The 22196-nt window shown below is 42.0% G+C and overlaps 1 protein-coding gene across 2 annotated transcripts in view; it reads left to right on the top strand.

Annotated features, from left to right (window-relative positions):
• AGPAT4 (1-acylglycerol-3-phosphate O-acyltransferase 4) overlaps nucleotides 1-22196 on the top strand; it is a 76092-nt gene extending 53896 nt beyond the window's left edge. For both annotated transcript variants that reach the window (XM_084285402.1, XM_084285403.1), the window contains 4 exons: nucleotides 4994-5096; nucleotides 6004-6079; nucleotides 11708-11906; nucleotides 19448-22196. In XM_084285402.1, the coding sequence (XP_084141528.1) occupies nucleotides 4994-5096; nucleotides 6004-6079; nucleotides 11708-11906; nucleotides 19448-19539 (470 nt within the window). In that variant the 3' untranslated portion in view covers nucleotides 19540-22196. The remainder of the gene's footprint in view (nucleotides 1-4993; nucleotides 5097-6003; nucleotides 6080-11707; nucleotides 11907-19447) is intronic.

The following is a 22196-nucleotide window of genomic DNA, read 5'->3' on the forward strand; positions in this document are numbered from 1 at the left end:
TAAATTAATTACAGAATATGAGTAATTTTTCCTTGTTAATGTTGTTCTGTACCCCTCACCCTCCTTCTGGTTACCTGAAATAGATTTACCAACTCTAGAGTGCCATCAGTAAGAGCATGGCACTCTAGGCCATTCCTTTAAAGTGATCTTCTTTGCCTAATAAAATCCAGCTAAGTCTTCTGCTCTGTACTTCATGAACAAAGGAAAGACAGTGCTAAGTAGCTGTAGCGTTACACTTGGGGTTTGGTGGCTTTATGTTAGAAGGCTGATATATAAGAACGACAAAGTAGTTAGTGGTTTAGAAGAAAATGTTCTAGCATGACTGAAGTTAATGTCAAAACTCCTTTTTGTCTTTGAAGACATGTTTTCATCTGGCTTATCTGGGGTAGCTGCTGTAAAAAAAAAGCTTTGCAGTCAGCTGTCTTGCTGTCTGTCATGTCTCCTCTTTGTATCTTCTCACAAGTCAGATAGATGATATCAGTGTTGTAGCTTGTCAGGCATCAATGATTTCCCACCCCCCAAAATGGACGGCATAGCTTGGACCTCTTCTGACATGTGCAGAAGACGGCAGTTATGTGTAGCATCCAGAGCAGCTCCCTGAAGGGCACAGTTTAACCTTCCCTTTTGAGTAAGGGCGAATGTTTTGCTGAGGAGGAGGGGAGATGGACCTGAGGCACCGAGAAGATCTGAGTCAGAACTCTCTGACCTCCAATGCCCTGAGCTGGGAGCCAGGGACAAGTGATTTTTGTGGTGTTTTTTTTCCTTGTCACTACTCAATGTAAAACAAACAAAACATGGTGTGACTGCAGACAAGGAGCTGATTTATGGGGAAGTATTTCAAAAGAAAACAATTCCAGGGATCTCAAGTGCCATTTATAGAAAAGGTTTGGGCATTCATGCGATAAACTACAGTAGCACTTCTTAGGATCCTAAATATTTTGTGTACTTTCAGGAAACTAAAAAGACTTAGATCCCTAAATTACCTACTTAGGAGAAGTGTTTGTTACTACCTCAAACCAGAGGCAGTCACTTGTTAAACCAAACGGGGTAAGGCTAATAACAAGGTAGTATTTCACTGTGAGGGTTCAAGAAGCACAGTCATAATTTTTCATAGGTAGTTGCTGCTGAAACTGTGTAACTTAAACCCAGCCAAGAGACCTCTGAGGGAAGCAGCTGATGATCCGAGATGAGAATTGCAAGTTCTGTGGGTATGCTGATTCTTAAAGGAATACATCTAATATTTTTAAAAATTGTTCTGATATTTTTATTGGTGATCATCTCTACCAGTTCTGTAGTAACAGACACAGTACCCAGGAACTTCATTTCTAGAGGTTGTGTGCTGTCTTAATAAAGTGCTGTTAGGTTGTAGTGTAGAATTTGCTACTTGTGCTTCTCGTGGAAGCAAATGAAAACATAGATCTGTTTCTAAAATACCTATCCATTACTCTCAGTGCAAACAAATGTCATAAATATTGTAAAAGTTGTATTTAACTGTTATTACTGTTGACTGCTTGTATATCAGACAGTGCCTTTCAGCTGTTTTTATTTAGTTAAGGCGTATATTAAAAAATATAACTCTTGAAGGATTGCAGATAATTCCAAGTTGTCAGCTTCTTCCAATTGTGCATGCATGGAAATTGCTGTCCTAGAGGGAACACAGAAGAACAAATTCCAGAGTGATGTTTTCGTGGAGGTTAATATGTTTGTGTATGGGGGTTTGATTGTTTTTGTTGTTGGTTTTTGTTTTGTTTTCTTTTCTTTTTCTTAAGAGCTGAACTTAAGTCCTGGATTTCTTCAGTGTTTAGTGGAGGTCCTAATCCTACCTGAGCAAGCTAGCAATTTTGAGCAGATAAATGATCTTTGGCCAGAGCAACGAAATGTTAAAAGATTGTGCCAGAACGGCTGTCATACTGGCAGTATGGTGAATTCCACCTTCTCTTCCCCATGCATCTCCTGAGTCTTCACTTCAGATCATGGTGTGCTAGTATGAAGTTGTATGGAGGCATACTCAGTGCTTGCAGGTTGATTTATCGGAAGTTTGTGCAGGCATAGTCCACTGTGCCCACAAAATAATGGATGAAATTCAATTCAAGAGGCCAGTTAAAAAATAACAGTAAAACAAACAAACAAACAAACAAACAAAAAAACTCTCAAAATGTGTAATTCAGAGACTTCTTAAGCATTAAGTAGAGATTAAGAAAATAAATCCCAATTTCTTAAGTATGTAGTTCTTTGTCAGAATTCTATACAGGGAACCAAAAGCAAAGGGTAGAGTTTATTTATGTGTGTAAGTTGTTTGTTGTTTTTTTGTTTGTTTGTTTTGTTTTTGTCAGAAAATAGTGATTTCAATGGAAAAATGCTTCTTTCACTTGTGAACTGTTCTAAGACTCTGCAAAGACTTCAGAATAATGAATTATCCTTGGTTTTTAATGAAAAAAAAAAGATGTTTTAAGATATTTTCTCTGATAAATGTATTATTTCATAATTAAATAAAAACTTCTGAAGAATTGCCTAAACTAGCCTGAGAACAGTTGGAAGGTTTTGAAGATACCATGAAGGTTTTTTTTGTCTTGATTTAAAATGTAAAGTTTCTGGACTCTTAAGCTTTTGGATGAGAAAATCATGAGCTGTCAAGTTCTAATTAAGCACAAATACATATATATTGTATGTACATGTATATGCATAAAAATACCTAAAATATATAATATATACAAAATACGTGTTTAATGAAAACCAATGTCAGTATGTCACGCAGTGTACTAGTGCTGCTTTGGCTGTGGAAGCTTTCTGGTAAATTTTCATCCTGTGCAGTCTTTTTCTTTGACACATCCTCCATTGTTCTTTTCCTGCATTTTCAGAATAGAAAAGCTTAGGTCTTCAGTTACTTTATATCCAAATATAATAGGGGACTGTTTACTCCTGCATACGTTGTTATCTTGGATTTGACACTGCTTTGCCAGCAAAAGATTTCAGTGTGATACAAAAAAGAACTAGACTGAACATCAAACTACAGACCAGTTACAAACTGGAAAGGGATTTGTTTAGCTGGAGTGAAGGAAATCTCTGTGTATGGCCTATCGGCACAGAAGATGTTCCTGACCAACGCTGCACAAGTGTTTTCAGAAGAAGAGAATAATTTTCTAATGTGCCTGAACAAGAACCGAAGTCATCTCAAAATTCAAATGTAGGTGTCTCTTAAAAGACAAAAATAACAAGTGCTGGCCACATCATACTTTCCTTTATTGTTTTCATGTTGTCATTATTCTTTAATAGTTTGAGATTATTCTAAGCTAACCAATTTACCTTGTACAGACCAAATTAAGCTCTTGTCTTCCCTCAATTACATTGGATCAGTAAATTAGAGTGGATTAGTAAAATCCTTATTCACTAAGAAGCTTTAAAATGGAGGTAGGTAATTTATTCAAAAAAATAAATTCTCATTTTTATTGTACAATGAAGGTAATGTGCTGGAAGCAGGTTTTGGCTTATGATTTGTAGTTTTGAGCTTGAGCTAAAATCCAAACTGTAGTAGAAAAAAATAGACTTAATAGTGAGGGATACAGTCTGTGTGCAGTGACACAGTTCTGTCCTCTATTTTCAGGATTTCTTTGCAGCACCAAATCTGGGCTGTTCTGTTCTAGGCTATGAATTCTGCTTTGCAGTAACAAACTCTGTGGGGGAATTTCTGCTGGGCTGAATGTTGTGACCAAGCCATATCAATCTCACACTGATAAACTTGAAAAATAAACCCAAATCTGTTCTGTGTAATAGAATGCTTCCTTATGGGGGTCAAAACCTCTCACAATAAAAATCCACTGAAGTGTTCATTATTGCAAAACTCTGGAGCAGAAAATCTGAAATACAGCAAGCTGTGGGTGAGGTGCTTTAGCCAATTTTGTTATTGTTGCTGCTATTGATCTTAGAATTCATACCATGAGGCACAATCAGTTTCAGTGCCACGAAAATTAATTGCTCTCTGGTAATTTCCTACCATATCAGAAACAGTTTCTTTACAGATATGTTCGAATAACAGATTGGTTTCAGTTATAAGGGACCTTTAACATCATCTAGTTCCAGCGCCCCTGCCATAGACATGTTGGGACTATGAAGCAATCAAAAATGTTTATTTAGCTCCTTGTTCAAAGAATCTCTTACTTCTGAAACCCTTTTTCTGATTTAAAACAATGAGCACTTTTTTCTGTAGGAACTGTTTGTTGACGTTGTCTAACTAGGAACAACCTTTGCTTGCAAATGCTTTTACTCTTACTGTGCAGTCCTGAACTGACAGTGTTCTCTCCAGGCTGAAAGCTTGGTTGCAGTTTAGTTGTGTGGAACTTAGATGTTGTATTCATCACAGCTGCATGTCTTCGTAACGGTAGCCCACCTCACACAGGTGATGGTCTGTTACTCTGTCTCTGCCTTTGCACTATAGCAAATGCCTCGGCTATCCAGGAATGGGCACGAAGGGGAGGTTGTTTCAAACCCTGATTCATGGTTGGGTTAAGCCTTCTGGCTGTAGGATAGGTCTCAGACAAAGTTTACCCATTCTCAGTTAAACTATGTATTGTTTGTTGCTTGTGTAGGTGGTTATCTGCCTCCTTATTTAAGCAATCTTCTGCAGGGGGACTGAGTCCCCACTCAGTTGTCTCATTCAGTGAGTTGTGAAAGCTAACAGTTTTGGGCTTCTGGGATTTCCTATGGTATATAAACTGCCGATATGTTCCCAACATTCAGCATCTGTTGCGGAAGGAGACCTGGGTGGAGAGTAAACTCATCCATTCTACTGGTGTAAGTCCTGAAAGGGTCACTGGATATTTGCCTTCTAATAACCTGTATGTTGAATATACCTTGTCATCTTTACCTTGTTGATAGCTCAGACTGTGGTGCTATTGCTGATGACTCCATATGTAAATATGCTCCTTGTTTGAGAGAGAATGATTGATCTTCCATTCTATTACTACTTCAGTCACATAACCTGTTTTTCTGCTTGTAGTTTCAGCAGTCTATGATTCTACCCTCAATTTCAGAAATAATGAGAATCCGACATTGCTGGGCGTCCTAAATGGAAAGAAGTATCACGCAGATTTATATGTAAGGCAAGTAACCCATATTTTAATTCCTTTCTGGCATACAGGAGTGTGTACTTGCAGTCACACTTGCACAAATAAGGAAATATTTTCAAGGAGGCAATGGATGTAGCAAGTCTCTACCAACCTGCCTTTACAGTACTCTCGATGAGAAACTCATACGAGTTGAGCAGGGTTTCATAAAATTCTGTAACTATAAATACTTGAAGATCTTGTGGAGCTCTACAGATTTTGTTGTTGTTTTTTATTGATCTGTGCGTGTCAGCTCAATCACAACAGTGGAGCCTCCTTTTTAATTCACCTGGCCTCAGTGACCAAACATCTGTGAAGTGTTCAGATGGGGTTCCTTGACTCCTGGCTCTGGCACGGTGATTTGTACTGAGGTGGAAGCCAGGCACAGGACTTTCTTTTTACCTCCCCTTTTCTGTCTGTTTTCAAAGTATTTTATTGAGAACTCAAATCAGAAATATTACCTGAGAAATTCTAGATGTGCTGTGTCCTAGTTATGAGAATACTTAGTTGTTTTTTTCTCTGATGCCTAGCTGATTAAACACAGCCCCGAGCTCCGTATGTGAGGTAGGAAATCAGTTCTTTCAAAATCTTTCTTTAGAAACAGAAAATTTCAAACCTTTGGCTAGTGGTTCTAGTGGGCTCAAATAGAATGCATTACCGTTTCAGAAATCTAAATCTTGAGTCTCAGCTGCATTTGAAAACTGAAGGTAGATCTAGAAGCAAACTGTACTTTGGTGATCTGGGAGCTGTTACCACAGATTATTAAATAAATAAACAAAAGAGCGGTGGGGGGAGTACAGTGAATCTCCTGTCAGATGGATGATCTGTCTCTGTAATGCAAATGCTGTTCCTCAGAGCAGAACTATTTAATATTCTTCAATTTCTCTTTGTTTACCATTGGCAGGCGGATTCCATTAGAGGAAGTCCCAGAAGATGAACAGGAGTGTTCTAATTGGCTCCACAAACTCTACCAAGAAAAGGTTAGTTTTTTGTCCAGACAAAACTCATGAGCCACTGGTGCTCGGTTATTTATACTCCTTGTAGACCTTTACAGTGTGCCTGTGAAGTGGTTGCGCTTTGGGGTTTTGTGGTTTTTGTTTTTCGGAACAAGTGCTCTGTTTCTCCAGATGCAAAGTGGTCTTGCATTGTCAGTCATGGTTACCTTTATTTGTACTTAAAGAGCAACAGGTAAAAAAATAGGCAAGCCTCAGTGAGAGAGCAGTTTTAAAGTGTTCTTCAGAAAGTTGTGTAAATTTACAAAATACGTAACTGCCTGTTTGGTAGTAGAACCTTCTTCCCGTTAGAGTCACCTCCTAAATCAAGAATTAATTTTTGGGCTAAATGAGGTATATTTTGATTTAGTGCATTAAAACTTGTGTCCCTTGTTTTAGCCTGTCTCTTTTACCAAGGCAAATAATCCAACATTAACAGGACAAGCTGATAAATTACTTTCACATTGTGTGCACAAAGGGCGTGCGTTCAAGATTCCTAATTACAGAGCACAGGGGCAGAATAAGGACAACTTGTAGACGGAGTGTGCTTGTAGAAGGGTGATGATTTTTTTTTCCAACTACTTGCATATGCATCCTTCAGATTTTCAGAATCTGTTTCTTGTGGTTTTTGTTTTTATGGAGAGAGAATGGTTGGGGATGTGCTCCTTGCATACACAAAGCACTCCCATTTCAGTCAGTGGGAGTCATAGGTGTACAAAGGCATGGTGATCTAAATTAGGTTATTTAGATTGGAATACAGCAATGTTTAAGATTTAGAAATAATGGCCTATAGCTATCATTTCTAAATTAGCCCATAGCTAAGTTCTGTTTTCCTCTCACTAGTGCAGCGAAATCTGTTATGTGGTTTGTTGTACTCAACCCAGAACACCACATTAGCATGTCTGTACAGTCTACACTCTAGTCTTTCTCAGCTCCAAACCATGACTGCTTCTGGTTTAATTCAGTGCCTCTGATCCTCCCTCCTTGTAAGTTGTGCTGCTGGCATCTAATGCAGGCACTACCTCTGGCGCACTTCTGCAGAGTGGCATTGTGGTACCGACGTGTCCGTGCTCTCTCCACAGGAAGATAAATGCAAACGGTCCTTTTGGTGAACGTTGCAAAAGTCCATTTCCTGGTACTATGCCTTTATTTCTAACCCTGTTCCGTGTTGCTAAGATAATGTTTAGACATTTGCAGGACAAGTACATAAATTAAATGAGTGTGTGGTGATTGTTTTCCTGAATCCTATATTACATCCTTTGCAGTAATTCACTTAGTTTTCTGTTATTCTCTCTTTGGCAAACACTCAGTTATTTCTCTTGCAAACAGTGTGAGCATCTATCCTGCTTTCTTTTAACAGCTTAGCTTGCTGTTAGTTTCCCGTTTAAGTACAGGAGGAAGGCAAGTTTGTTCAGTTTTCATTTCCATTAAAAGCTTTTTGGTATTGTGGGATTTTTTATTTTTTTCCTTTCTTTTCTTTCCTCTTTTTTCCCTTTTCCCTTTCTTCTTTTTTCTCCTTTTGTTCTTTTGTTCTTTTCTACTTTTCTTTCTTCTTTTTTCTTTTCTATTTTTTTTTTTGGTTTGTTTTTTTGTTTGGAAGATGACATGTTGCTCTTTCTTGAGCTGTTCTATGTTATTTCAATGCAGTCATTCCTGGTTTACACAAGCCCATATCTCTGTAAAATCAGACTGTTTAGGAGAATATAGAGCAGGGATAAGTTGATAAAGAGTTCTAAAATAATGAAAGTTCATGTGCAGAGTAAAAATTCAATTTCTGTTTCACCTTTCTGCCATATTTCTTTTGGATAATTACCTCTTAGGTGGTATGACAAGCAACATTGCTGTCTGAGTGTTGCTTCTAAAAGTGAATCCTGTATCTCTTCCAAAAGTAAATTTTGTTTCAGGCTTATGTCTCCAGAGTCAGTAAATATTTATGATGAAAAGTAACAAAGTTATATTAAAAGGACAGTAATTCATTGCAGGATATGCACTCATCAGCTGCTTTGTCTATTTCGGTTGTAGCACTCCACTTTCTGTTTCAAAATAAGACAAGGTATGCACGCTACTGAAAAACAGGTTCCCTATTTTATCTTGCATCATGGTTGCATGTGCTGTTGCTTGTTCTCAACAATATTCATAATTTTCGCAATACCCTCTCGAGCCTTACGAGGCAGGGAGAGAGCATGCAGCATCTCTTGGTTGATTCAGGGCAGCCTGAGCTTTTTCTGTACTGTGCACTGGCTGCCAGCTCTGGGACACCTTCACAGATGAATCGTGCGCTCTTTGCAGAGTTGTGTGGCAGACACTGGCAGGGTTTTTCTGCAAGCTGTGAATCAAACAGCTCTAGCTAAATGTGAAAAATGCAGTCCTGAAGGGTCCTGCTCTCCCCAAAGCATGACAGTGTATATTTGCTTTTAGCATCTGAGTGTGGGGTCGAGTTAATGGTAAGCTCCTCCATCCTTCCCTTTCTTACTTAGCAGGGCTGAATTAGGCTCTAGGAGCATAATTTAGTGTATGGGACATGCCATAGGTGCTGAGGTCAAGGCTGGAGTGCTGGGCACTCATGATCATCAGGAACACAAAGTTGTTTGAATGAGTAATGAGATCTGCTGTTAGTGGACATCAAGGGATGTGACCTTTCTAAATTATCTTTAATAGAGGAGTCAGAGTCTTTGAGAAAAGCTTGTGTTGTCTATTTTTACCCCATTGCCTGGTCTCAGTTACGTGTTCCTCAATGAGATGCTGCTGTCTGGAAATCTGGCTTGTTCATGTTCTTGCTACTTATCACCGCGTTTCCTGGTTTAGCCCCTGCTGCGGATGCAATGCAGAGGGCCTTTCCAGATGAGCAGTGGCACCCTGCTATTATAAACCAAGGGCTGTTCTTCTTCCTGTTCCAGGCTTATGTGGGCACCATGTCCCTGCATTTCTCTTCTTCCTTACCTGGGGTGATTTTTTTCCTTTCAGAGGTGGCCAGCACTGGATCAGTTAATGCCAAGTCCTGACAGAAGTGCAACTTGGGCTGCCAATTGCCTTTTCCTTTTAAACTGCCACTGCTAGAAAGACGACATGGAACAGATGGGGCATGTTATTGCCCAGTCTGAAAAAATACTGTACAACAGTCACAACTCTGTTAGTCCTTGCTTGTTGGTTTTTTGTTTTCTTTTTTTTTTTTTGTTTTGTTTTGTTTTGTTTTGTTTTTCTTTCCACCTCTTCACAGCCTCAGCTCCTGAAATAGAAGTTCTGCTTGAGCATCTTAATTTCCATTAAAAAGAAAGTGAGTTTCTGATTCTTTTCGCTTGTAAGAGAAGGATGGAAAACAGGGCATGAAAATATATGCCAGAATGCCCCAGGGACTTAGCAAAGGATAACTGAAGAGGGAAAGTGTGCAGAACTCCAGTGTTTGGGAACAAAGAATATATTTTTGGATACTCATTCTTTGTGAGTTTCTTCATGAAAGAGCAGTGGCATCCCTCTGCAGTCAGATCTTCCTGGTGGGAGCAGGAGGGAAGACTCCAGTTAGATTCGCACAAGAGGATGGATGTTCCCTGGTTTCCTGCCACTGCATTACTCACCCCTGTGCCTGAAGTAACTCAGATTTGGTGGGATTGTTAGGGGCAGCGTGCTTCCACATCTAAAAATGATACTTGAGTGGGTGAAACCTACTACAAACAGAAAACAAGCTCTGCATGCAGAGAATGAAAAGAGCTTCTTTTGGGGGAGGTGGTTGAGGGAAATGTTGATGTGCATCATAGGTTTAAATACTGACTTGAGCTGTCTATGGGTACTGTAGGCACCCTCTAAAAGCTTAGAAGACAGATCAACCCACGAATCTCTTCTGGGAGGAATATGTATGCTTCTAAGGGCAAGGAATGGCAATTGAATTGAGGAGCTGTTCCCCATAATGGTGTAAAATGTGTAGCAGAGGTGAAGACAGTGACATCCTTTTGCCCATTGTTTATTTCTTCCATCTGTCTCAAACCTCTTGGTGAGATGTGGTCAGCGGTTTTTCTGACCCTTTTGCTGCGCAGAGCCAGCAAGGGGAAAAATACTGTGCTTGTTTTAAGCCTGTTTAGCTTCTGTAGCAATAGGCCCCCTAATGGTGGTACCAGTAATAGACAGAAATTCTTAATATTTTTCTGGGAGATGCTGGTATTTAGGAACCTAACTGTATATAGGAGAATTCAGTTTACTGATGGTTAGTTACTTAGCTCTGTGCTAAACCAGTCATAAACCAAAATTCTCAAGGCACTGTAAAGAAAACTTCATACATTGTGTAATTTGCTGAAGATAGCAAATTAATTGGCCATAATGATCCCGGGACAATCTAGTTCACATGAGCAAAACAGTCATAATTTTTCTAATCTCACTAAAGAGAGAGCAATTCTTTAATTACTGTGTAATCTCTTAAAAGTTAAATGCTCCCTTTGAATTAGATAAAATGGTAGCAGCCTGTAATTGCTCAAATTGCCATTAAATAATTAAAGAATTGTCCGTGTTAGCTGGAGTGTAAGTAAATGTAAAATCATAGCATAGTAGAACTAATCTCCTTGTGGTTGATGAGGACAATCTTGGCTTTGCCAGAATTTCGGAAGCCGTCGTGAAGCATTCCTTTCTTTGAAGAAATTCAGCCCTTAGTTCTGACTCAACTGAGGTTCCTTTTTACGTCCGTTTAATTCTGACTCCGTTAATTAACCAGTTTTATGTGCTAATCAGGTTAATAATCTTTGTTTTGGAACCAGAAGGAAGGCGTTTTTCCCCACCAGCCTGACACCTTGGGTTGATCACATTGTTAAAGGCAATACTGTTCACCCATGTAAACTTCGGAGCAAGGTACTGAACTCTAAGCCTTCTGTGCTTTAAAAAACAAAACGAAAGAAAAACCAAACTTCTTCTCCCCCCCTCTCCCCACAAACCCACAAAGCAAACAAAAAAACACCCCACCATCATCCTCTTATTCCACTGAACAAGAGAAGCCTTTGAACAAAAATAGTGGGAGACTCTTTAAACTAATTGTGTGCTCAGGGGTTAGCCACCCTTTCTTCCATAGGCTGCATGGGAGGGAACAAGGTAAGCAAGACTACATCTGTGGGACAAAGTGGACAGGAGGGTGGAGGTGTTCTTTGGAGTATATAGCACAAGATCGTGTCTGTTCACCTTTTCTGATAGGGCTGTGGATGCTGTTTTAGAGCAGTGCTTGGAGAATACATTAGGGAGCAGAGGATTTCTTACTGCAGAAGTAGCCCAAACGCTTCCTGGCTTACCAGCACTATTTGTCTGAAGGCTGTGGCTCTTGCAGGAGGTGCAACAGTGATATCTACATTACTGCAAGAGTGTGCATCCCCTCACCCATTGGGTGAGGTTATGGGTTTGTTAAACAGGCATGCCATTTTTCAGGCTTCTTTGTGCAGGAGAAAGAAAGGATGCACACATCAATGTAAGCTCTCTTTTTTTTGAGTATGTGCTCATTGACTTCAAAGAACAAGCTTTCCAGCCATGACTCGGTCTTTGATCTTCCCTCAGGGTTACAAGCATGTAGGAGGAGAAACATCAAAGTTAGGAATGGCTAGTTTCATTGGCAGATGGGAATTTAATTGTTGCCCTCCTTTGTTCTACCAGGATGCATTCCAGGAGGAGTACTACCGAACAGGAACCTACCCGGCAGTCCCTATAGTGCCACCCCGACGACCATGGACGCTTTTGAACTGGCTTTTCTGGGCCTTATTGCTGCTATATCCTTTATTCAAGCTGCTCATCAACATGGTCAACAGTGGATCATCACTGACACTGGCTAGCTTTGCATTTGTCATTGTAATGGGTAAGTTTTCTCCAACAGAAAGTTCACTTGAAGGATAATTGTTTGACTTGACTTACTGAGCCTTACTAAATACAACTTCTGTGATGGGAGTATATGACATATGAACTCAGCTTGCCACCTGATACCCACTTGAGCCTGGAACAGGTGAGGTAGTGGTAGTTGTGAGTAGTTGTGAGCTGTCCTGGTTTGTGTTTGAAGTGGTTAAGTTATTTAAAAGGAGGAAGGGAAATGAAATAAGGAGTTGGCCAAAAGGAGATCTTGGATGGTGTCATTTGTGGAAGGAGGAACCAGGCTAGTTTTTCAGACTAAATCATATTTGTTGTCTGTACTTCTTGGCATATTGACTGCAGGTCGTTTGAACAGGTGTCCATCCAGAATAATCCACACATTTATAAAGCAAGTATCTCATGTGGCTGCACCGTCTCATGTATGGCTTCATCACCTTAATATCTGAGTATAATACAAGTATCCTTAAAGAAAGAAATTAAACTTCACAAAAGTGGACAGACGAGTTATGACATGTCTGCAAATGCAACTGGCGATAGCACTTGAGACCTTATAGTCTACCTTTGGAAGAAATATTGGTGTAGTCTGTTTTGGTACGGGGCTGTGGAGCCGTGGTCTAATGAGACACTGAAGCTCAGCTGTTGCAACATTTTTTAATTCATTGTCATTCATCCAAATCTTTCAGCATTTTCTTCTTAATTTAGCTTCTCCACTCAGTGGACTGGTTGTTCATATGCCCTTCCAAGGTGCCTTATGCCTTGCATACTCTCTACAGGGAGCCTCAGTGCATAATTCAGGGTTTTGGATTTTAATTTCAAGGCTAGATGCTTTAATGTTTGGTATTGTCACATGTGATGTTTCTAGATTCAGTTCTTACAGTCCAGCACAGTCAAGTGACCACCCCACTCCCCAGAGTCATCTAGTATCGTCTTAACATTAGTGGTCTTTACAAGTAAGTCATGTCTGCTTCTTTATCAGGAAGGAAAGAACCTGTAACAAAAAAAAAAAAAAAAAAAAAAAGCTACTAAGGATGGACAGCTAAACCTTTTTTGTTTGGTTGGCTTTGTTTTTGTTTTACTCCCCACTTGGCTTTCCTCTGCTTCTGGCCACAAGGCAGGATTAGTAAGCAAGCTGCTGTGAGTCCTGGTTTGAATGCAGTGATAATCCAAAGGACTTGTTCTCAGTTATTCGTGATGCTGGAGCTAACAGCAAACTACAGCAGCAGTCTGCTGCCAGAACGATTGCCTGAGCTCCCAGACAGCAAAAGCACAGCTGAGGAACACATTAAGAACAGTGAGATTAACAGTCCACTATGTGATGCGCATTGATACCCCATACGTATCAGCCACGTTTGTGGCATGCTGCAGGTTCCAGTCCTCTGCAGGGATTTGAAAGACCCCTGTGCTTAGCAACAGCTCTGGTTTCTCTCTGAATATGTGGTGTGATCATACCCAAAGTGCTTGTAATTGGCCAGGATTTGCAGCGTGGCAGAAGACACTGTATCGCCTGTAGCAGAGGGTATCATCTGATTAGACGCAGCCAGCCACCTCTTGCTGGTGAGCTGGCAAAAAAAGAAAGGTGATGTCACTTAGTAGCAGAGAGCCTCTGTGGAGCTGTGAGAGAATGTGTGGGAGGGGAAGGGAAGCTCAGGCTCTGAAAAAAAAACAGCAGATCTGGGTTACCCTGGTCACTTGAAGGTGGATGTGTCATTACTCACTAAAAGGACAACAGTTCCCTTACTATACCCCTTTGAAAGCATGGTTATTGCTAGTTGGGAGTTTTTGGTCTCATTCTGTGGAAGCATCTAGCTTCAGCCCAGGCAGTTACATTGACTTTTGTAGCCAGTAACTGTGTTTCTGTAGCAGGGCCATTCTCCCCAAACCCTGCTTTTTATCCCGAGGGTCTCTCTGTCATGAGTGTCCTGGATGTGATGCAACCATTTTCTGACAGAGGAGCAACCAGAATTTCATTTTGCAGTTCTCCAGCTTTAGGCAAGGTCTCAGGAATGACTTCTGCAGTGGCTAGGAGGTAGCAGTAGAGGACCACAAATGTACCTTGGAGGTAGTGACTCCTGGTGCTGGCTGCAGTTTGCAGCGCTGCAGGGAGGGCTGTATTTGCTGTCTTCTCCAGTGTGAGCGGTGAGCTGGTACCTGCTGGTTTAACAGCACAAAGTAATCTTTTTCCTGTGAATCAGGGCGGTGTATTTCCCGTTGTGGTCAGATGATAAAACCACCTTTTCACATCGCTCGTAGGACACTCTTTCCATCTGTTGATTAACTGAAGAAGCTCCAGTAGCATTTGGGGGTATTATTTGTTTATGTGCTAGTTTGACAGCTCACCTGAACCAGGAAGCTTAACAGTGGTCCCTCATAGCCCATTATAGGTAGGCTTCGCTGCTTCAAAGGGCAGGCTTCAGTACCTGATAGCATTACCTTCCTTATGCATATATTGTGCTTTTTGCACCTGTACTAAATATTCTGTGATAGGGAAGAGAGGAGGGACTAGGAGGCCCTATTACCTGATATCCTCTGCTTTGTTTCCAGAGTGTTATTTGTCTTTTGGACAGTCTCAGCTAATGTTGCTCTCCAGTAAAATGCTTACTGGATGGTGTAAGTGGCTGTTGAGGTGGAATGATCCCTAAGAGAAATGCCCCGTAGCGGTCGAGCTGGAGTGAAAGCACGGTAATACCTCAGGACCTAACTCTCAGGTCCAAGGAATGAATAACCAACATATATATAGTTCTGCTGCTTCAGCTCAAACACTTCCAGCCCTAAATAAACAATGTCTCCTCTTTATACTGAGAATGCTGAGCCATCCCCTTTTGCCTTGCTGTGCAGCAGTTTGGCTATTTATACTCATAATAATCATTGTATTGTGCTAATATCTAACTGCTGGTCTGGTACCAGGAGTCCTTTGTGATGCTATTTGAACTGACACAAGGCAGTCCCTGCTCCAGAGGGTGAATGCTCAAGCAGTTTGAGGGACAAAAGACCCTTTTGAAAGCTAGCTTTAGTTTCATAGGACACAAGGCAAGATGTTTATGTACTTAATTCACAACTTTTGTTCAAAACGTGGGGCCAATATTTCAGTGTTAAAGCAGAGAGTCTGTCAAATGTCCATAATGTGTATTTGACAGCAGCTTCCTTTTCTTCCCTCCTCTTCCTGCTTCCCTAATCTCATTTGGCTCCAAAGGACCCTGCATTAGGTCACCTTTCATGTTTTGGTAACTTGTGCTGAGGAGAACAACCTTTATGCTCCAGAAGTATTTTATTACAGAGCCTTCATCAGTTCCACGTGCTGAAGATGAGAGAGTTTCTCTTGGCTTGTAAATGGAGAAGTAGCTCTTACGTGTCTAATGCTAAAAGCATAATGACATCTCCACTTATGGCACGGGTCCAGCAGTTAATTATCATTTATAGACAGGAGAAGTATTTCATTTAAAACAAGCACAAATAGCAGTGAGCCAGCTTCGATTCTGCAGGAGCTGTCGTGTATCTGCTAGACAGTGTGTGGACAGTGCTATAGAAATCCTGCTTCCACGGATCACAAACAGGGGGGAGTCCTTGGTGACCTGACAGTGTCCGAGTGCAGAATGTGGACCAAAGGGTCAAAGCATGATGTGGTGTGGGCAGCAAAGCTGCTGATGCCCGTAGGATGAGATGAGTGGACAGTGAGGAGAGGATGAGCCCACAGCATTACAGGAAGTGTTACAACAGCAGGAGGATACAGACCACGGGCGGGATTCTGCCTGCCTTGGTCCTGCTTGTTGGTGGAGCCAGACAATCTGCCCTTTGAGCCTGGTGTCTAAAACTGATCTTTTTATTGCGTTGTTGTTACTTGTTTCATTTCCTTTATGCTACATAAGATAGACCTCAAATGGAAATTTCTACCATTAGTAAAAGTCTTAGTTGTACAAATTTTCATTTCAGTGTATAACCTACAAAACTCAAGTATATAGCAGAATATAGATGGGAAATTTCTATACCCCTACCTTCTGGGTTGCTTACAGCATTTGCTGTGTGGTGCAAACACCAGGAAAGAGATGAGAGCAAATCCTGAGGTGTAAGAGAAAAGGGGGAAATCCTCTGCTCTCAGCTAATGTTTATGCTGGGGGATGTGGTACTACTTCATGTGTGGGTGGTGGTTTTCTTGGAGCTAAAATGTGTTCAAGAAACAGATTCCATTGCTGGCTCTCTTGGTTTGTGTTAACTCAACCCTCCTTCAGCCCCCAGTGCTCTGGCATGCAGAGCAGGTCTGTAGTGGTATCCTGTGTAAGTTGGCTGGTGGATAATGATGGGCAGAAAGGTGGCAGGAGCTCAGTTACCTTCTGTAGCTTGCCATGGAGCACTGTGAGGAAGCCCTGGCTGATAGCTTCTCTCTCCTGCTGTTCAGGACAGGGCTTAAACTCTCACAGCTGATGGTTAGACGTTTACTACTTCCTTGTAGCAAAAAATAATAATAGTAATAAAGGAAAAAAAAAAAAGTTCTCTTACCATAGTTGTAGTTAAAATAACAGCAGAATAAGTCTTTAAACATGATGGTACTGCTGGAGCATACACTAAGGTAAGAATTGTTTGTAGGCTTGTGGCCCATGCTAATGCTATTTGCCAGCTTCCCTTTAGCACAGCACAGGAGAATAAAGAAATCTGTAGCTCTGCCACTTCTGCCTCCCTTAGAGTCGTTCCCTTCATTTGCAGTTCTGATTTGGCTGAACAGGGCCTGTGTGCTATGAGAAATTGTCCTCACGTATGCTGCAACATCAAACTCTGTGTGGGGAATGCAGTGCTCTGATAGTTACAGTGCTGCAGAAGAGGCTTTGCCCTAATTGCTTGAGTGTTTTTTGTTTTTCAGTCCTCATATGTGGTGCTCAGTGTAGTCACAAAACCAGTTTGGAACTATAGGATCTGCCAAGGTTTGGCAGACATTGATGAGAGCATTCCGTCTGCAAGCAGTAATTTAAAACAAATGGGAAGAGCTCACCCTGTGATGTTTGATGAGGTGTTTAAAAAAATGTAGAAAAGCTTTTGTTTCCAAGCTTGGACCTCTACAGCCATATTCATACTGTGGAGTGCCAAGGCTTTCTGTACGCTTTGAAAATCTTGCCTTCATATTATATTTGGGGAAAAGTTTGTAAGTTTTAGAGGGAACAAAGAAATGGCCGTCTCAGATAAAAGTGGCAGAATCACTGGTGTCTTACCATCCATTTATTCCAGATGGTGACAGATCAGAGAAGTCTTTCAGACTAAGAAATTAGTTGAAAAGTCAGTCAGTTTTATGCCTTGGGTTGGAAATCCACAGCTGTTTAATGAAATAGAAGTTAGCCAGCCTGCTTCTCAAGCTATAAGGTATAGACTGTAATTTTCTATAGAAATACTTCACCCTATTTACTTAACCCTAGAAACCTGTAGGTCTCAGCGTAACCTTGTGACAGTGAAATTAGTAATGGACCTGTTGTGTTTGTTGCCCAAGTCCACCTGAATGATGCACTCGTGGCACTTGCCATGTTCTGTATGTGTATCCAGCACCCCTCTTAACTCCTCGAGCCAAACCTTGCCTTTAGAGATGGTATTCATGTCCAGAAAGGTGACTTTGCCTGTTGAGAGCCCCTCTGTCGTGTCTACTTAAATGGGTGTTTCAGGCCTTGACGCTGCCTTTGAGCTGTACAGAGCAGTCTTTGCACAAAACCTTTTACTGGGTTTAGCTGCTATATCCAGGGGGAGGGGGCTGGTATTGTGCTCTTTGGGGATTGAAGAGGCCCCTCATAGTGTGCTACCATCCCATGTCTGAAGAGCAGTTCTGGTGCTGCTGTTTCTCTGGGGCCGGGCAGCTCCGTGGTGCCCACCTCCAACACCTGCTGCGTGGTGTTGGCTATTCCTCAGCCACAGCTCTGATTTCACCCTTTTTCTGAAGCATGACCCAGCTTTGAACCCATCGCTTCTTACCTTACCCCTAATTAGCCAGAACTGTGGTGGGGGTGTTTCCTGGGGGAGAGCACTGATGCTGCCAGCAGCTGAGGGGAGGTCAGCAGGGTGTGCCCGGGGGAGGTCAGCTCCAGGAGAGGTGAGGAGAGGCCCCTGGGCCACCCCAGCCCTTCTCCCCCCCTGTGTCCACAGGCTCGGCCCACAGGGGCAGCTTCTGTCAGGGAGCAGGGGAGGAGGAACAAAACCTGAGCTGCTGACTGAAGTATTTTTTGGTGTCCAGGCAGCGGCATTCCTGGAACCGTACGAAATCCCCGCAGCACTGTGTGGTTGCTATAACAGTTGCTCTTATTTATGCTCCGCGTCCCTCTCCAGATGCAGTTTATATCCCTCTGGTTCAAGTCTCAGTGTTTTCATGCTTACTGCTCCGCTGGGATCCCAGGCTGCAGGCTGTGTGTTGGGTCCCCCTTTTGTCTTCCCTAGCTCGTGGCCTTTTAAACGTCAAAAGATGTTTTTCTTCTTTCTGTTTGTGAGCGAAACCCTTCGCTGGTCCCAGCTGTTTGTGTTTCCGTTCACGGACTAGCAGTGGATTATAAGTTTTGGTGAACTTGCTGGCAGCTTTCTCTGTGCTCTGCCCTGCACAGACAGTTGCCTGCGAGAGGCCGTGTTTCTCTGGTGTCCAGGCAGAGCACAAGTCTGTAGATGAGTGCTCCTGCTTTGAAAGAGCAATGCTGGGTGCCTTACACCCGAGCAAATGGCAGAAGACAGAATAGTTGGGGGGAGGTGACCTCTGGAGATGGTCTTGTCCAGCCCAATGCAGAGCAGGGTCAGCTGGAGCAGGTTGCTCAGGGCTGTGTCCCATCCGGTTTTGAATCGAGTGGAGACCCCACAACCTGTGCACAACCCGTGCCACTGTTGAACCACCCTCACTGTAAAAAAAAAATTTCTTACGTTCAGGTGGAATTTCCTGTGTTTCGATTTGTGATTACTCCTTGTCCTGTTGCTGGACACTACGAGAAGAGCCTGGCTCCTTCTGCTTTACACCCTCCCTTCAGACACTGATAAGGTCCCCCTTGAGCCTTCTCTTCTCCAGGCTGAATGGTCCCAGCTGTCCCAGCCTCTCCTGTGAGATGCTTCCTCCACTCCCTTGGTCAGCTTTGTGGCACTCGCTGGCCTTGCTCCAGTATGCCCCTGTCTTTGGGCACTGGGGAGACATCTGCAGTGCTGGGTGCAGGCTGGGCTCCCCAGTGTGCAAGGCCACATTGCTTGCTAATGTTCAACCTGCTGACCACCAAGATGTCCAGATGCTTCTTTGCAGAGGCTCTTCTCAGCTCCTTAGTCCCCAGGCCTGTGCCTTGTGGAGCTGTGCTGGCCTCTTTCCTGCTGGTGGGCGAGGACAGGTGAAGACTTGGGCCAGCAACCTACTGTAGTGACTGTGGGCAGTTATTGACAAGGGGGAGCACAAGTGCGCCTCTTACCAAAGGTAAAAAGTACTTTAATGCTCTAATAGCGTAAAGCAGAGAATGCTGTTTGTCTCCTGCAGAACACTGTGCATGTACAGACCTTGAATCCCTGTCTGCAAGCAGTCTGTTAACTTATTTTACTTTTATTTTGCAGCTTCTGTTGGTGTCAGATGGATGATAGGTGTTACGGAAATTAACAAGGGCTCCACCTATGGCAACAATGACATCAAGCAGAAACGAAAGTAGTATCTTCAGAGACTGCTTCAATCCAAAGGGAACAAATGCAACTTCTGAGAACTCTTCAGTGCATATCACGGTCCTTCAAGTGAGGTCAGAGGAAGGGTAGGATGAGCAATTGCCATGCATATCTGAATTCGTGCTCCTGTTATTTTTCTCTTGGGGTTTGGGCTGGATTACATGCTTGAAAGATGCACTCCTTTGTGTGTACTCTCAACAGGTTTGCATTTGTTTGGTTGGTTTGCTTTCATATAAAGTGTCTTAAGTTTTGAAGAAAAAAATTTGCAGCGTGCTGGTATGGTGAGACTCTACCTGGAAACTAATCAGTGGTTGCTGAGGTGCAGGCTTTATCTTAACTTGATCTAAGGAATGGGTAAATGTCAGAAGATTGGTTTAAGACAATTGAAACTGATAGTTGTCTAGCTCACGTGTTAACAGTTTAAAAACAGTAATCTCTCAGTGTTCAAATAGAGTAAGATGCGCTGCTTGGTGATACCAATCTTGCAACTCTACTGAACTGGCAGGAGTGCAGTAGAGTTTTTTGACATCTAGAATTTATTCCCACAGTAAGCACCACATTTGCAACTTCAGTCAGGCTCTGGCAAGGGGCCCGTTTTTTTAGCCCAGAGCCTTGCAGCGGCATAACCTGGCGTGGAATTTGGCCATGAGCAGAGCTAAGTTACGCACTGCCACATCTTTCCCCAGGCAAAACATTAGTGGGATAGCTGAAACCTGTAATTCTTTTGAGAATAAATGCCATTTATAGTTCAGAAAAAAATAGGTAACATTACTTTCAGCTTTAAACACAGATTACAGTTCTAGGCATTCCTAACAGTGGCGGAAACAGAAAACAACCGGTATGCTGTAACACAGTAATGCAAAGCGTGCATTAAAAGTTACCACCCCACACCCATACTGTTGTGAACCTAATTACTCTGCCTGTATGTCTTTTCTGAAAAACTACTTCACATGGTGGTACCTCGTAACATTGTCTGAGGTAATACTTAAATTATCTTTTGCTTTTCTTTTGGGGAAAAGAGGCAAGCAGGAGAGAGACCTAGGACAGTGCTATGGCTGGGAATTTTTTATGCCTGTCTGGACTTGCTTTGTCACCCTTCTGAATTAAAATAGGATCAAATCCCTTGGGAAAACTGTGTTGCTCTCACATCCCTAGTACTGATTCCTGGGCATCCCCCTCTTGTTCATAGACTTCAAGAATTAAGAATATGTAAGTAAGTTACTGAAAAGAGGTGTTTGTTTTGTTTTGTTTAATTTTTAAAGAAAAGAAAAAGGCGACTTCTATCAGCAGGTCAGGGGAAAAAAAATTAAAACCAAAAGATACTGATACTGAGCAGTTAGGAATATTTTTGGCACTTTCAGTGATACGTTTTCATTGCACATAGGACTAAACCATGCTAAGTCTAGGCATGAACACCCTATGTGTTTCTAGAAAAGAAAGTGCGCAGTCTTACAGTAGCAGTTCTAGCAGCTGGTAAAAAAAAAAAAAAGAAAAAAAAGACATTTCTCTTATGCTGTAATAAAACTGAAGCCAGAGGTAACAGAGGCCAGTACAACAGTATGAATCATTGCATGAAATATGCATTTGCTGTTCTGTAGCTCATCTAGAAACTAATCCTTTTAATATGCAGTATCTAAAGAGCAGGTGGAGTAGTGCTTTTAGCATGTCTTCTGAGAGTGGAAGCAGTTAGTAAAAAGTACAATATGAAGGAAGGAATAGGCATGGGGGCTTGTGATGGTCTAATTTTAGGGGGGGGTTGTCTTGTGTGTACCTGAATTCCCTGTGCAATGAAGTGTTCTGGAATAAGTTGTGTGATTTGTCATAAAAATAACCACAGGCTTTGGTTTTTTTAAGACATGAAATACAGCCAGAGCCCACAGGATACTGTCATGCTTATAAAGCTATTCCCTGAATAAAGCACGTGCCCTTCTGTGCTGAAGTGCTTCCCCTCACCTGTATTGGCTAAAACCATCTTAACTGTGGAAAACAGATTTATAACATGTAGTAGCATAACATCTACAGTAATGCATCAGGCATGTAAATGAACCAGCCTACACAGTTCTTGGAAATGGGAGGGGATGGCAGAGAGATCTCTTCAAGCTTGCATTTTACTGTAAACCTTACCTGGCAGATGAAGTGAGCTTTTGTCAGGGTGGTAGAATGAACGCTATACGCAGGTGTGAGTAGTTTTGAGCAGCAAATACGTATTCATGTGATGAAGACTGACTTTTTTTTTTTTTTTTTTTTTTGAAGACTGAACATGCTGGTAGGGAGACATTTAACATTCCTTATGAGTCGTAGTCCTTCTCTAATTGCATGCAGTACCACTTCTCCAAGAGGAAAATACCAAACCCGTAAATACTTCTGAATGAGCATTTAGCTATTTCCTACCAATTTCCCTGGGAGCAACCACTGTAAAAGGCATAGGGCCATAGACGCCGGTCCTGGATCCTTCTAGAAGTCCCGGTGCACAAGAGCTGCAACACTGGGCCCTTCCAGTGTTCCCTGGCCAACAGAGAAAGCGCAATGGTACTTGCCAAAGGTAAATTAGTCCAGTTCACTGTATTAAAAGAATGACATACGTCAGTAGGAATCAGTGTTTGCCCCTCTTCCCCACCAACAACTGTATGGTCTACAACTGCCTTAA

This window comes from Netta rufina (genome assembly GCF_964035555.1).
Source record: "Netta rufina genome assembly, chromosome: 3".
Classification (NCBI taxonomy): Eukaryota; Metazoa; Chordata; class Aves; order Anseriformes; family Anatidae; genus Netta; species Netta rufina.